Source organism: Pygocentrus nattereri, chromosome 22, assembly GCF_015220715.1.
Source record: "Pygocentrus nattereri isolate fPygNat1 chromosome 22, fPygNat1.pri, whole genome shotgun sequence".
Classification (NCBI taxonomy): domain Eukaryota; kingdom Metazoa; phylum Chordata; class Actinopteri; order Characiformes; family Serrasalmidae; genus Pygocentrus; species Pygocentrus nattereri.
This window is the reverse complement of record NC_051232.1, coordinates 33,349,757-33,367,144: the sequence shown is the minus strand read 5'-3', so window position 1 is coordinate 33,367,144 and position 17,388 is coordinate 33,349,757. Positions and strand designations below refer to the sequence as shown.

Sequence of the window (17,388 nt, the reverse complement as noted above, 5' to 3'; positions counted from 1 at the left end):
CCAAGATAATCCATCTCTTCCTGGGTTTCAAATTTAACAGTACCTGTCAGACCTGCTCACGCCGGGTCTCAAAGTCTTGGGGGTACGGGTTGGGTTCAGGCCTCAACTTCGTGCTTGTGCAGACCTCTGGTGCTCTCTACATTTAAATGAAGACAAGATACAGATTCCACAGACACAGACTGAAGATGTTTCAGCAGAATACACAGGTTTCGTACACGACTGTATAAAAGTGGCGTTAGGAGAAAATGTTTAACAGACAGAATTCAATTACAGAGACCAGCACCTGTTCATACGCGCATCGTTGTAAATCTCAGGTAAAAATCTTCATAAAAAGAAGCCGCCACGGTCCGTTTCATTCAAGTAAGTTTAATATTGTGCACCAGAGATATGGAATCAGATGGTCCTGAACAGCAGTCGTATATGCAAAGATAACAGAATGCAACATTTCATTAGTGCTTCCCCGCAAGAGCATCATACAAATTGTTTTGTTTTTCGCTGTACGTCAAGCCCTTGATGATCACCCCATCAACCTATTCTATCCAAACACTTCTTACAACTGTTCTGGTCCTGGATCCATTTGAGATGAATTAGAGTGCATCGTTCACTATATTTATGAAGCATCTTCCAGCAGAACTTAATAACCCCTGAGGGTTCGGTTACAACTTGGACCTCCTCGTTATGGTCAGGAAGTTGTAGCTTTTGATACTTTTTAATGTCAAATCTCTCTCTCTCTCTCTCTCTCTCTCTCTCTGTCTGTCTCTGTCTCTCTCTCTCTCTCTCTCTCTCTCTCTCTCTCTGTCTGTCTCTCTCTCTCTCTCTCTCTCTCTCTCTCTCTCTCTCTGTCTCTCTCTCTCTCTCTCTCTCTCTCTCTCTCGGGACAGACGAGAAATGCAAACCGTTCCAGGATTGCAGCGAAAACGTGTTTCAGTACAAAATATCAAACAAAATATACTAACACTTGTGACAATACATCTCTGAAACATACCTAGCCACAAAGGAAATAAAAACAAATAAAATTCCTTTCTTCTTACAATTTTGTGTTTTTTTTTTTTGTTTTTTTTATCAAACACAGTGAATGCCTCCGTAATACAAAGCAGCACATTGCAGGCATAGTGTAATGGAATAAATACAAGAAATGCTAAATATATGCAGCACAGACAAGCAAAATAAACGGAAAACTAACTGTACAATCACATTGTGGTCCAAAAAGCTACAACAGAAGAAAATAATAATAAAAATAAAACACACAAGAACAGAGTGGATCAAAAATGTTCCTGTTTCAACAGGTTGTGCAAGTGTGCTAGAGGCCTCGTACAACTCAACACATAAACGTAGTGCATTAAATTCTTGTTCTGAAGTGAAAACGACGACTCCTGTTCTTATTCCCGACGCCTCCAGACATTGTCCAGCTTTAACTCTCAGCCTTACGATTCCTGTTCACAACATAAATCTTAAATCTATGCATGAGTAATTTCAAAATCTGCACAGCAAAGATTAAGGTTCTAAACGATGGCAGTAACAATAAGAAACTAAAACTGTGAAAACGCACCTAAACATTAAAAGGTATTTTATATATATTTTTCCCCCTGTACAGAAATGAAAACACGCATACCTGCAGTTGTTATATGCATATTCATATAATACAGCACAGAGCCTTTGATAAAACAGCCACTTTTCTCTATATATTAAACTGTACGTATCGGAAAGCAACATTTTGGTAGCTCAGCCAAACAAATGAAAGTCAGGTAAAGCAGGTCAAGCCGATGTTTCAGCAGAAGTGGATGAAGCTACCCCGGTTTTCGTCAAGTAATAATGTGCTGTAATTGTTAAGTTCTCTACCTCAAATATGACTGAGCGCTTTGCCACAACCCTCGCTTTTAGGCAGCTTCAGCACAGCTCTGGATAAACTGGGTGATCAGATATTTTGCTTCTGTGAGAAGAGAGTGTGTTTGATGGGCAGTAACACAAACAAATGTTCTTACATTTTTAAATAATTTGATCAAAAATGCTAAATGCGTCAACGAAAGCAAACGGCTACCAAGTAGTTTGTCTCACTTGGCCTGATCTCATAACAAGAACGTCTGGGGACAACCGTGAGAAATGTGTGGGAACAAACTGAGCGTGAGATTTTTAAACCAGTCCAACACCAGATGCGCTCGTCAACACCAGCCACGTTTACATCAAGCCTGATAATCTGATTGGATCAATCGGAATAGAGTACATGCACGTAAACACCTCAAATCGGAATAGTCTAGTACGATGAGGCCATTTGGAACATCTGTCTGATGGAATGAGGCGGGTAATCCTGTAAATATCCCATTAAACAGAAGAATAATATCCGTGTAAACGTCTGTATCCGATTACATTCCCTATCGGAAAGTTTCAGTCCGTTCTGCATGAGCGTCGCGTCACAGTGAGAGTTTATACCGTTCGACACGGCGGAGCAGAAACTGGTCTGCAGAGGAGACGAAGTTCATGCTCTGATCTTTAAAAGACGGCGGCGGGACGGACGTCCAGCTTATGCGTCTCAGAGCACGACGTCTTCCTCTCGGCCTTCTTTAATAAGGACGTGTGAAGGACGTTTTCCTGAGTCTGACGTCATTTTAAAGCAGTTAAAAGCACAATCACTGCTCACTGCTGCTCATCTCACTCTGACTGGACTCGTGTTGTTGTCATGGTAACGTCTATACTAAGCGGCTCTCTATACATGCGCATAATTTTTAACTGTACTGAGCATGTAAACGAATTTTCCATTAGATTGTTGAGTAGCGTGAGAACACAAACACCTCAGTCTTCATCTGTAATCAGAATGTGTTCAATTGGATTAGTAAAAATCTTTGCATGTTGATGTAGCCAGTGTCTGACAACAAGCCCATTGTTAGCCCATGGATTTAGTCAGTATAGCTGAAAAGAACCCCCTGAAGAATATATGGAGTAGAATTAAATACAGGCCAACGACAGCTTTACACGAGATAGCTTATTTTGTTTGTGTCACTTTTTGTACTCCAGACGTCAAAAGAGCATGTGCGGATCTTGGGGGCGGGGTTTAAGTGAGGGCATACCCATAGATTTACACAGAGAGATGCCACTTTCGGTTCAGCCAGGTACATCAAAGGCATCACTATCATTAGGCGGTCAAGACCACTGCCAGGCAGCATTACAGAGTCCAAACTTACACTATTTTAAACTCGAGGTCAAATTGAGGTTAAACTGTTGCGATTGTGCAAATCCACCGTAATTCCAGCCAGAACCTTTTGCACTTCCATATGCATGAAGCTGAAGTGAGTAGCTTTGCTGACTTGTGACACTATTGTGTTACAACTCCATGGTGACTCGTCCTGATGCTTGGTATGTATTTTTAATATTCATAGTTTTATGACACCTTGTTAAGTCTTAATGTTAAGATCTTGATTGTGAGGCATTTGATCTGCTCTCTCTTTGCTTAAGAGGGATCCTTCCACTTCATGTAAACATCAGATAAATACATGCATCTGAATATTCAGTCACTTCTTACTGCTTTTATGATCGTCCTTATTTTAGCTCTGAACCTTTGCGTTAACCGCGGCGTTACAAGTTTACTTAAAATTCCCATTTCTAATCAGCAACATGCAGAAAATGTCTTTAGGATTAGGCGATTCTTATTACACGACTACTCTATCAAAACAAATTAGGTGCAAATGAGTAATAAGTCTGATTTATTCACCTCAATGCAGGTGTCTTTGCTTACAGGTGGATTTTGACCAATACAGCAGCCGAGAACTTCACACAACCTGGCACGTATGCATGTATATCCGTGGGCACACCTTCCTTAGCGGCAATCCACCACCAAAAGCTGATCAAGTTCTCCTCAGACGTGTATTCTTGTTACAAGATCAAGTCGGCCCTCTTGAGACTACCGGGTATCAGATTTGCATAATGGTAACTGGTGGCTGCTCTCATTCATTCATTTTTTACATGGCATTTTCTTCCTTCTAAGAAGGCAGGTAAAACCTTTATTGCAGGCATGTGTACAAATGTTACTCAGGAGCAGGAGTTGTTGCTGTTCACTGAATTGTATTAGAGCTCAGGGTTTTCACGTTTAGCATCACCACTGTATTGGTCACAATGGCAGCTCTATACTCTCAAAGCAGTACCAGTTACATTCTACATGGTGGCCTATTGCACAAAACGTTCACACCCACCTGATCCAAACGCCACGCTCGCAACACAGCTAATTACAATCCCATCAGTTAGAAAATAACATTAAAGTCTGCTGCCGTCATCAGACTCCGAGATGATGAACCTAACGCTATGTCTGGAACCGAACGCCAACAGAACAGAGTTATACAGAATGAGCACTGCGCGTTCTCTTCCTCCCAACGCGCAGGTTTGTTAAGGCAGCTCCTCGGGTCTGGCTGCTTACTTACCACTGCAAGCCTCACCCCAGTCCACCAGAGCCATGTCCGGGTTCCTCTGGGTTCCTCTACCGTTCTCATAGCTTTAACTCATTGGCGATCTTAGAGGCGATGTTCTTAAACGCGATCGACGTCCCCGATATCCTCTTGAAGCGCACGCCGTTGAGCGAGAGCCGGGGCAGCTTGCACACCTCCATCTCCCACTGGACCAGGTTGTCCTGGCGGGCGTCTCCGTGCACGCAGAACAGCAGGAAGCGCTCACGCTGCTCGTAGTCGCAGTTGTTGGCATCCAGAACCTTCCGGATCTCCCGCATCATGTCGCCTGGCTCCATGGACGAGGTGGTCTTCATGCTCCACGTGAAGCGAAGCGAACGCGGCTTGGAGTCCCGGCTCTCCTCCCTCGAGTCCCCTGACGTGCTCCTGTACGCAGAGAGGAGAGGGTCAGTGGGACAGGCTGGCTTTGGGTTCTAAAGAAGTGCATTCTAGATACTTTTTTGGAGCATCTATGTATTCTGAGATGCTTAATGAGATGAACTCACACTGATTACAAACCTGTATGTAACAGGAAAAAAATGTAATGAATTACAAGCTATAGAAACAGAATATGAGCCACTAATTAACACATACATTTAGATTTGCAGCCTGGCAAAGAAAGCTGGGCTGAAAATGAACCAAAGCGCCATGTACAACTAGGATCTACTCTCTACTAAAGAGTAAGGCGCAGAAGCTTGTCTAGAACCAGGGCCAACGCGCCAGTTCGGCAAGTTTTTTCCTTTTTCTTTTATTGTACTTTCTCAATGGAGACATTACATGCATGTGTTAATTTCTAATAATTTCCAATTATAGATCATTTCATACATCATCTAACTCTCCCCCCTTTTTATTCTTTAAAATGTACCCCCCCCTACACATGACTATACACATGAAAACTTAAGGGGTAAAAGTAAAAAAAAAAAACCTAGAAATTTTAACTTTTATAGACTTATAACCAAAATTTCACAAATTGAAGAAGCAATTTTTTGTCAACTTTTTTCCCCCAAATAAACAAATGCAGAAAACCACTAGATCTTTTCTTACAAACGTCTATAACCTAAGAATAGCTCTATTAGCTTGCACTGAAGGCCCTGTAGTTATTGTATAATAAGCCTTTATATGAAATAAACCTGGAATCTTAGAGCTTAACAGTGTTATGACCTCCGTGCAGAAAACAGTTATCATTATAATTAGTATGTGATTTTTGATGCCAGCTCAGCTGATATGACATGGTACCTGGGAAATGGACGGTACAAGGTAAGGCTCCATAACGCTCACGTGGTACTTAGTAACTGAACTTGAATCATTTATTAAAATTATTTTGCAGATGATCGTCTTTTGTCTGTGCTAATATTTGTGCCTCTGATACTTCCTCTGATACTCTGTTACCCTGTTCTTCAGTGGTCAGGACCCCCATGGACCCTCACAGAGCAGGTACTATTTGGGTGGTGGATCATTCTCAGCACTGCGGTAACACTGACGTGGTGTGGTGGTGTGTTAGTGTGTGTTGTGCTGGTCTGAGTGGATCAGACACAGCAGTGCTGCTGGAGTTTTTAAACACTGTGTCCACTCACTGTCCACTCTATTAGACACTCCTACCTCGTCGGTCCACCTTGTAGATGTAAAGTCAGAGACGACAGCTCATCTGCTGCTGCACAGTTTGTGTTGGTCATCCTCTAGTCCTTCATCAGTGGTCACAGGACGCTGCCCACAGGACGCTGCCCACAGGACGCTGTTGGCTGGATATTTTTGGTTCTCAGTCCAGCAGCACTGCTGTGTCTGATCCACTCAGACCAGCACAACACACACTAACACACCACCACCACGTCAGTGTTACTGCAGTGCTGAGAATGACCCACCACCCAAATAGTACCTGCTCTGTGAGGGTCCATGGGGGTCCTGACCACTGAAGAACAGGGTAACAGAGTATCAGAGAAACAGATGGACTACAGCAGAACAGAAAAGATGATATAAAATGATATAAGGCCATTAACTCTGTCAAACTGATGAGGCTGTAGGATTCAGACGAAAGCCCTCTGCAGAGACCAGCTCATACAGTCCCCCTTGGAACTATAAGGTTCTATCAATGTTCTAAGCAGCGCTTTGATTGAGTTTTTTGGAACAGGTCAAACGCAGAGAGAACCTTTTAATCCTGAGAACTCACCTTCTGCCTGGAGTTATAAGGTTCTATCTGGCAGGAACGAAAGTGGTTTAGACTTGTAATTTGTTTTAAAACATAAAATTAATGCTGAAATGCTTTCTATGACATATTTAGGACATTTATTCTTTATTTATTCTTCATGACATTTATTTCTCGTTTAAAACAAATAAGCTTACAAAGGTCAGTGTTAAATGTCTTGTCTACCACAGAGTCCGTTGCAGGTGGGCACCGGCAGGCTTTAACTAAATATTCCCTTCATCAGTAATTAAATTGATTAGATGTTATAATCAATAACCAAATGGGAAGTACTGCCTATCAGAGAACATCGTTTCCTTCACAAGGGGTCGGCCTTAGTCTGTCTGCATAGGAGATTCTAGACACTGGACGAGCTGCTGGGTTCACATGGAGGCCTGTGTGTGCCCACTGACCCAGTGAAGAGGGGCAAGTTGACCTTGAAAGGTAGAGCAGGCTGGTGAAAACCTGCTGAAACCAGTTTTTAGGAGTGAGCTCATCATGCGATGGCCAAATTGATGGATGAAGAGATGCACCTATTAGAGAATGAGCTAATATCATAACAGCAGGTCGGTTTAAAGGCAGTGAGAGGACTTGTTTTATATCAGACTCGAATGGAAGGAAGAAAAAGAAGAGATGGATGTTGATAATGCTTATGTTGTAATTAAGACCCCGTCAATTCAAATGATCAGTATTTAATCACCGGGTCCAAGTGCAGAAATGAAATCCAGTAAAAGTAAAAAAAAAAAAGGAGTATGGAGATTTATTGGGGCAATGGAGTGTGTGTGACAAAATAGGTGAGCCAGGTTGGAACCGCCGCTGTACTGACCGGTGGTCTGTGGTGTTACCGGTGCGCCACTGGGACGCACAGGCAACAATGGGTAAAGCACCTCAGGGAAGGGAAAAGAGAAAAGGCGGGAACGTCTCAAACGAAGGGTGAACAATGAACGCGAAATAAAAGAAAATGAGAAAACAAAAGTGACTCCTCGATATCTCAGAGGAAGAAGCCAGGCTTTAGGCATCACTCGTACAGGGCTTGGAGCAGTTTGTGGCCCAAGCCTTTATGTGGGTTTTAAATAGTTTTGGGACAATTTCTCCTTCTGGTCCCATTTCCTTTCTTACTTTTAGTTTTGGGGCAATTTCTTCTTCTTCTTTTCTTAAACACGACTAAGTACCGTACCGGTCACCCCTCTACAAAGGTGTGACAAATGCTGCCGTTTGCCGCAGCCTTAAGTAGTGGAGCCCACAGGTGTGTCGAGTTGACCCTAATTAGTCCATGGCTCCTTGCTGCCGTCGCCCTCTGCTGGCAGCAGGTGGGGCCAGCTGGAGCGTTACACCGTTTAAGGCTTAATATTTATCAAATTTAAGACAATTAGACTTTTTAAAGAGTTTCAGCAGCATGTTTTCATGTTTCAAAAAGTTTTATAAACTTTTCCCGCAGTCACTGTCCAGAGTGGCCGCATGGCAAAGAAGCAGAATGTGATTGGTCCTCTTGTGTATATTCAAAGTGCCGACTGGCTCACAGGGCGAACCTTACAGAACTAAGTAAGAGCTTGACTTCGGAGTCAGAATCGCTTTGTTTTCTAAACAATTAATCCAAAAATGAACACAACCTACAAAACACCTCACATAATGTCGAGAATAAGTCGCAGAATAAGAACATGTGAATTCATCCATCCATCCATCCATCCATTAGCTTCCGCTTCTCCGGGGTTCGGGTCGCGGGGATGTGAATTCAGTTTTGATAAAAAGGGACAGAACCTTTTAATTCCAAGAGGACGATAAATTACGATGCAGTAAAACAACGAATGAGTGGCTGAGATGAAGTAAACAGATCAGTTTGGCACTACACACACGTATGAGTCATAAACACAGGCCTGTACAAGTGAGGTGTTCCTGAAATCTCACCTTGGAGTCTCTGTCTTCCCACTGGCCTCCCCCTCACTCGGAACCCTCAAAAGCAACCAGAACACACAATTTAGCACCGCAACTTCACTGGCACACACACACACACACACACACACACACACACAGTGCTGAGCTGTCTGAGATCCACAGGGGTCATTCAGGACCATGCCTCCTGAGTCACACATAGCACAGTGCTCCAAGACAAATTCAAAACAGTGTGACGTGCTTCGAGAGCTGAGCTCTAAAACAAAAAAACGAGTCAGAGTCACAGTAAATGGGTAACTAGCACATTTAGGTGCCACCCAGAGGAGATCCGCTCGGACTGATATGCTGGTCTGGTCAGATCGATAACCGTGCAGGTTGGGCTGGGCCTTGGCTACATGCCGGGCAACGTCAGGTTCAGGTTGTGACAAAGGACCGGGACGTACAGGGAGTGAGAGAGACACGATTAAGGGGGTTTAAACGAAAAATTAAAAACAAAAAAGACAAATTTGGGAAATTTGGGCAGATTGTGTACAAACAGACATGGATCATTCTGAACTGATCGCCTACCTCCTGGAAGACCTGAAAGACAGTGTTCTACAACAGAAGAAAACAGGGGCAGTAAAGGGTTCTGCAAGAAGCTGGAACCCAGTTCAGCTAAACTTCAGGCCAAACTGGACTTTTGTGTTATAGCATGTTTGTTTATTATAGATTACATCCCTGTCTGTGTTTACATGCAAAGATTTTCTTCAATCTGATTTATAGATTAAGACTGAGGTGTTTGTTGTCACTCTGCTCAACAATCTGAAGAAAAATCTCTGTTTACATGCTCACTACAAGAAATCAGATCCAAAATTACACACATTCATAAAGAACCAATTAGTCTAGAGTCAGAGTGAGATGAGCAGCAGTGAGCAGTGACTGTGTTTTTAACTGCTTTAAAATGACGTCAGACTCAGGAAAACATCCTTCACAGGTGCCTTATTAAAGAAGGCCGAGAGGAAGTTCCATGTATTCTTGTATTTATAGGATAGAGACTGTATTCCGAATGCCATCAATCAGACTAGTCTATTCCTTTTGAGGCATTTACATGGACATATTCAATTCCGATTGAGCTTCGAGTCGGATCACTAACAGGTTATCAGACTACATGTAAACGAGGCTGTTGCTAAATAAGGGGGAAAAGGACTATGAACTGGGCATCAACTGACTCTGTACACTCCAGAATCCTGAAATATTGATTGATATATTGGGATAAATAAAAGACAAATCTTGTTATTCTTTGTTTTTAACATCTGGGAGGAAAGCACTTTTATTGCCAACATGATAATACATGTCACTTTCTCGGTACGACATACAGGTGTTACACCGTCTTCTCACGCTTTGTGCTGTGACGAGGCAAATGGTCAAGAAGCAATATGGAAAACGGATCTCGCCAGCCTGAATGTTGGGTGAATTTACCTTTAAAATCAAAAGCCAATTAATCACATCAGAAATAATAACTCATGCTGCTTTTACATTCTACTAATAACAATAATACTAATCAATAAAAATAATAATGACAATTCCAATAACAAGAATGTTTCATTCCTTCTCTCAGTTTTGGGGAAATTCATGTTTTAAAAATATTGTGTTTTTTCCCCCCATTTGTAGTGCCCACCCCTTCACTCCCAAAACCTTTTCACTCCCACTGTTGAGTACTGAGCTGAATTAGGGGTGGAGTTGTCTGAAACTAGGAAACATAAGAAGAATGTAAACTAACAGCAAGATCCATCACACAGTACCCAAGCAGGTGGTCCACTGACCTGCGCACAAACTTGGAGGTGATCTTGCTGATGATGCCTGTGGAGGTGCCCCTGCGGGCCGGGCCCAGAGCCCCCGTGTCGTGAGATAGCGTGGGTGAGGCGGGTGGCCCGTTGTAGGTAGCGCTCCGGCGGTCGCGCAGCTGGGCTCCGTGGAAAGTGCTCCTGCTGGTGGTTCCTCGGGGGAAGCGCGTGCGCTCCGGGGTGCTGATGCTGTGAGCCGAGGGTGAGGTAGACGGGGGTCTGGGGCTTGAGCTGGAAGAGAACCAAGAAGACATAGACCAGATATTAAGGCTCCAAAACATCAGGCCAACTGTCGAGTCATTGTTGAGTGTCTGTGCCAAGCTGTCACTCATGATGCCGCCAGTCAGCCCCAGTCAGCACCCGGTCAGCGTAATCAAGCCGCTGAATCAGTACTGATGCTCAGTCTCCAGATTAGTGTATGAAAGGAGAAACAAAAGCAAGCAAAGCAAGTAAACGGCACTCTCAGAGGTCGGCGCCCCAAATGTCCTTTCAATAAACATCAAATCACCTTATGATCCACAGCGTTTATGTCCATTTTACCGTCCTGGCTGTAAATATGTCTCAGTATGTGCTGATGTTCTAGTACAGGCTAGAACAGACGTACGTTCCTCTGCTTTAGGCTTTAGCTCAGAGCTTTCCTCACATCTCTAGTAGGAAACAAAAGAAGATTATTTTCTTATAAAATGTGTCTCAATGTTTTCTCACAAGGCTGAAGTTGCTTCTCATTCGCCAGCTTCTTGATCCAAACGAAGCATCCATCACTTAAACACACTCTAATGTATTTATTACTAATTTATGAAAAATTTTGTTGATAACAAAATTGTTTTACTGGTATTAAATTCCCTTCAGCATTTATGAAATTTCTGAAACATAAGCATTTTCATTCTTGCACAGAAACAAAGTGACTGGAGCGGAGTGGGGGAACACCAGGGCCCCCCCAGATGTTCAGAAACGGCCCTGATGAAATATAAAAAATTCACTTATTTTTTAAGCTCAACCAAGTTTATGTTGTATTGTTTAACATGAATCTGGCTTACTGGCTCATGATTTCTGAGGTTGTTCTTCAAGCAGGAAGAGTCACATAAGCTTTATAATAATTACTATCGCAGGTTTCGCTGCCCATGGTCAGATTTCAGCAGTCATACTTGGTTTTGTTGTGTGTCATTACTTCATAGGGCAGCAAAAAGGCAGACAGGCACTCTACATTCATTTTAATTAGGACAGAAAACGGCCAGCTCAGGGACGTCAAACTCAACCACTAAAGGGACCAGATTAAAAAATCTCATCAAATCTGTGAACTAGAGAAAAAAGGTTTTACTTCTTTTTTAACAAAGGTTGTACTAAAACCTGAACTGGTCACTGTTTATTCAAAATATGCAAAAACTTCAACAGAGGAATATAAATAGTTGTAGCAGATCTTGAAATATTACATGAATATTATATATATATATATATATATATATATATATATATATATATATATATTACATGAAATACTTATTCTCCAAGGTGAATTTTGTTTTTTCCATCTGAATTTGTGACCAAATCGTAAATTAAATTAAATAGATTACATTTTTTATTTTACATATATTAAATTTAATTATTCAGTAACTGCATGAAATAAATATAACTTTTCATTTATTTCTTTACTTTTGTAAAATGAACAGAACGTGTGTTTTATGATCTCCACACGTCACTATACGCTCACAATTCACTGCTGAAAGCCAAAAATCTGCGCCGCTCTTTGTGTTGTTCTCTAAAAGTGATGTTTCCAGAGCAGATCACTGAAGAGACGCCGTCTGTTTATAGTTTAGAGCCCAGATTTGGGGAAAAACGGCTCGACTTTCAGCAGAAAAACAAACAAAGTTCAGCTTCTTTTATTATAAGGGTTTAAAATGACGTCACCGTCTATTAGACTGGAGAGAAGAGCTACAGCCTCACACGACGCCCAGCTTCTGAATGGAGCTTATGGAGTATGAACGTTATGGAGAACAGGACCGAGTGCGGTTTGGATCCACCAGGGAGTTTAAGGGGCTACATGTCTTCAGGAGCTCAGTCTTTAAAACCTACCTATTGGCTTGCAGTAGACACCTGGCTTCCTTTCTTTGCTGCAACTTTGTTAAAACTTGGGCTCAAGCTGATGTTCTGCGTTTATAGATAGATAGACAGATACTTTATTGATCCCGAAGGAAATTTAGCAGCCAGTAGCAGTCGCACAACACAATACAGTAATGAGGGTGTAAACAACATAACAGGAAGAATAAATATAAATATAAAAAGATTCTCTCTACAGGCAGATACACAAATAGAAAAATACAACAATCAGTAATAAGATCTATAACCTGAGATGAAAGACGTAGTGCAGCAATGACTACGCGGAGCTGCGGGTAACGGCATATAATGACCACACTGAATGAATAAAGACCTGCAGACATCGGTACCAAAATAAAGTGTCTATTGTCCAGATGCAGAAAGCACAGAAAGAGCAATATGTGCAGCAAGGTGTCCAGATGTGCGGATGGATAGAGAAACATAAGATTAAGCCTGAGATGTAAGACCTACGACTCGTGATTTCACATGAGATTCAGAGTCAGTCCTCATCTCTCGTCATCCCTCATCCCTCTTCTCTGCTGGTCCCCCTGGAAAGAGCTGAAGAGCCTGATGGCTCTGGGGTCAAAGGATCTCTTGAATCTGTCGGTTGAGCAGCTCTGTGACAGCAACCTGCCACTAAACATGCTCCTCCTGTCCCTGATGATGGTACAGTGGCGTGGCTGGCGATCATCCTCCATGATGGAGAGCAGTTTGTGTGATGTCCTTGTCTCAGCCACCTGGACCACAGAGTCCAATTCCGCACCGACCACTGACCCCACTCGCCTGACCAGCTTGACTCTCTCGTCTCTCCTTTTTATGCTTCCTCCCCAGCACACCACAGCATAAAAAAGACAGCTGGCAACCATGGTCTGATAGAACATCTGCAGGAGCTTCCTACAGATGTTAAAGGACCTCAGCCTCCTCAGGAAGGATGTTGGCTGAACTGCAGCTGAAATGCATTTTAGTGACACGACTGGTCTGGAATTGTGTGGAATTCCGGTGTAACTGCTGTCCCATAGACTGCTGTTGGGGTAGGAGAGTCGGAGCACATTACGTTGCAGTGCATGCTGGGGACTGTAGTGCAGCGCATTATTAACAGAATATTAAAACCACTTTGTGGGCCGGATAGGATTGTGTGGCGGGCCGGATCTGGCCCACGGGCCTTGCGTTTGACACATGGGTTTTAGCAGCTTCCACGTTTGTGTAGGCTGGTCTGGGCTTGTGATAAAACCCTATTTCACAACTACTCTCTTAGACAAGTGCTGCATTATTTACACTTTTAATGGGGTGAAAATTATTAAAGGCACCACAATAAATAATGACATTCACGATGATGACATTACGCCACAATTACAATTTCATATGACACATTATTATCTATTACTTTTGACTACAAATTATTGCTAAGTAGATCATTTAAAACTCAGAAACAGAATGTGGACGCTTTTATTTGTAAGGCAGACGTGCAGCTCTCAAAACAGGTAGAAAGAAACGGCCTGTCTTAATATTTTAGTCTAACACATTAATTCAATAAATACTCATACCTGGATGTCCATGTTTCAATACTGCATACCTACAACAGGTGATTCTTCAAGGGATCTTTAGTAGAGAAAATGTAGATCTTTGAACACGACACTCACCGGCCACTTTATTAGGTACCCCTTGCTAGTAAAAGGCTGGACCCCCTTTTGCCTTCAGAACTGTCTTAATTGTTCTTGTCAGACTTTCAACAAGGTGTTGGAAACGTTCCTCAGAGATTCTGGTTGGTTATTTGAGTTCCTGTTGCCTTTCTATCATCTGGAACCAGTCTGCCCATTCTCCTCTGACCTCTCACATCAACAAGGCATTTTCGTCCACACAACTGACCGCTCACTGGATGTTTCCTCTTTTTCGGACCGTTCTCTGTGAACCCTAGAGATGGTTGTGCGTGAAAATCCCAGCAGATCAGCAGTTTCTGAAATACTCAGACCAGCCCGTCTGGCACCAACAACCACGCCACGTTCAAAGTCCCTTAAATCCCCTTTCTTCTCCGTTCTGATGCTCGGTCTGCACTTCAGCAAGTCGTCTTGACCACCTCTACAGGCCTAAATGCAGTGAGCTGCATACAACCAACTGAAACTGTACCTAATAAAGTGGCCGGTGAGTGTATAAGAAATGATTAAGAGGTTCCTGGCATCATGAAGTGGTTCTTCAGATTGATGGAGAACATGCTATATGTTTCTATATGTTTCTGTTACAATGTCAAGCCTGTAACCACAGAAGAACCCTTTTTGGTGCCATACAGAACCTTTTTCAAAGAGGTTCTAGACAGACACACATACAACACCATATCCGTCCGTCTGAAGAGCTCTTTAATCATGCAGTGGGTTCTGAAAGTGTTCATGGCTCAATGTAGAACTGTTTTCATTTCAAAAGAAACCCTAAAGAACAATTTTTAAGTTTGTCTTTTAAAATTCCAAATATCACAAAATTATACTGCATATTTTTTTCCTCAAACATGTAAGTTTGTTCATTTTTCACTCACAATATACGCAGATTAACTTGACGCTCTAGCACTCTTCTGTCATTCCTTCAGTTCCACCAAATCATATCATCGCATATTCCAGATCCTGAAGGCCTAACATTTCACCTGGAGCTTAAGAATATAAATGTAGTGTGCAGATTGAAGACGGGCCAATGCTGCAGGGTAACAGTACAAAATCACAGCCAACTAAGATGTTATGGAATGATGATGAATTACCGCTAAACAGAGGAGGACAAACAATGTACTTGAGTTAAAGTCGAGACCTCCAAGGTAAAATATTCCTCCAGTAAAAGTAGAAGTTCCTCCCTTTAGACCTCCACTGGAGTAAAAGTACTAAAGTATTTCTCTTCAAATGTACTTAAGTATAAAGTAAAAGTACTAAAAGAGTAATTCTGGCTCTGATGTCCTGTTATCATTTTTATAACCAGACTGGCTTCATGAACTCATTTCAGGTGAAAGTCCTCCAGCGTCTCTCTTGGTAAACCAGTCTTTTAATAGAAGGTCATTAATTAGTGACGCTGACGTCTATTAAAATGATCAGAAGCACAAAACACTGAAGGTAAACAGTTTCCATCAGGGAGAACCGAGTGGCTCTGAAATCACTTTTTACACACAAGCAAAGTTTCAGTTTCAGATTTATTTACAACTTAGTTCCAAGTTTAAGTTGAACTTAAGTTGAAAGGAAAAAGTCCAGAATGGAGAAACTTCAGTACAGATACACCAAAAATACTAAAGTACAGAAACCAATTACATTTACTCAGATACTCAGTTACTGTCCAGCACTGCCGCTAAACTACAAAAAGGCCTCAACTCAGTGGCCATCAACTTATCATCAAGACCTGCTTACAGGTGTTTACGGTGTTTCACAGCACTGTGGTTTGAGGTTTCCTTACAGATGACTGTGTTTTGCTCAACTACTGAAGCCAGATTTGTCCATAAAAAGAGGCAGATAAACGTCCAAGCATCTACACATTTTCACTCTAATGCACTGAGAACCTTGCTAAACCTTTTCAGAACAAGCTCGTTTTTCTATCATGTCCTGGTGCTGGATGGATATGATACCTGCTGCTGACCCAAACACCCTTAGCAGGGCTGTACATACATTGTTGAGCATGTAGCACTGGTGCTACGAACGCTGCAAGTGATGCATCACAAACGAACATACAAAAACCTACACAGTAATTCTTCTAGATAGTAATAAAGCTAAACAGTGAAACAAAGTTATTTTAGAAAGAAAAAACAAAACAGAAGCAGTAGTTTTAAATTTAAATGTTCTTTTTATGAAATATACGAATTCAGACTCGTCCCAAAGAAGGTAATTTAGCCCACAAGCCCTAGATTCTATCAGTCTAAAGAGGGACGCAGGTTAAGGAAGGCTGTAATCACAGCAGAGAGCAACCTTGTCGCTTAATGCTGTGACGGGGAGCGAGGAGGCGGACACATGTGAGGAGACAAGCCAGATTTATTATGGGCAAATCCAGGTTCAAATAGCCAATACGGAAAGCAGGAGAGACAGACATGACAAAAAAAAACACAGACATAAACATCCAAACACAGACAGAGATTCAAGCAAAGACCAGTCACCAGACAGGGGAAAACACAGGCTTTAAATACATGAGGGTAAACGAGGGACAGGTGGAAACACAGGTGGAGACAATCAGGGGTGGCCTCATGAAACAAGGGGTAGGACTAGAAAACCAAAACAAATGCACATGGAAGATCAAAACAAAGGGGCGCATGGAGTAGTGGGAGGAGCCAACCGTGACAAATGCAAAGATGTTTTTGCCTGACTAAAATTTTCAGTGGGCAAACAATAAAATACCCACTTACTTGTGATATTAAAGACCCTAACTGAGCAACTTTTTGTACATTTTGTACTTCGCAGGGCCTTTCTGCGTTCCCTTTTGGATTCTTTCTAGACCACTGGAACTACCTGATGGACTACAGAGACCATAAACACCTGAAGCTGCACATCACAGTTTGTATGACCACCACTAGGTGACTTGGGCAGTGTGTACACTTGTGCACATGGTTATGGGATCATTTTTGTAAGATTCATTTCCACAGTGCTGTTGTAAGGCAGCAAAGTCAAATGTACACAGTAGCTCTTTAAAAAGGACAGAGCTGACCAGCATCCAGAAGATGGAAAAGCTGCCACTGAGCTCCGACAAAGATGCGTACAAATAAATACAAGACAGTGTGAAGTTTTTTAGGCTTTTTTCCTCACCTTGGTTTGTATTCACTGTTGTCTTCTATAGGGGGCAGGGCTGTTTTTGAGGAGGCGCCGGAGGTGGACATAGACTTGATGTGTCGCGGTCTTGTGGACGCCAGGGCCGACGCAGTTCCAGAAGCCGATGTAGTGCTGCCGGAAACCTCAGTCAAACTGGAGAGGGAGAGAGGGCAAAGGCAGAGAGAAATAAATACCTTAAAACCTACATCAGGGTTTCCCCAGTGACG

General features: G+C 42.4%; 1 protein-coding gene across 2 annotated transcripts in view; it reads right to left on the bottom strand.

Annotated features, from left to right (window-relative positions):
• Nucleotides 1–2,571: 2,571 nt before the first annotated feature.
• Nucleotides 2,572–17,388, bottom strand: part of LOC108414040 (serine/threonine-protein kinase MARK1-like) — a 97,872-nt gene continuing 83,055 nt past the window's right edge. For both annotated transcript variants that reach the window (XM_017686808.2, XM_017686809.2), the window contains exons 15-18: nt 17,159–17,314; nt 10,296–10,547; nt 8,509–8,553; nt 2,572–4,814 (exon numbers count right to left, since the gene is read on the bottom strand). In XM_017686808.2, coding sequence (XP_017542297.1) covers nt 4,472–4,814; nt 8,509–8,553; nt 10,296–10,547; nt 17,159–17,314 — 796 coding nt within the window. In that variant the 3' untranslated portion in view covers nt 2,572–4,471. The remainder of the gene's footprint in view (nt 4,815–8,508; nt 8,554–10,295; nt 10,548–17,158; nt 17,315–17,388) is intronic.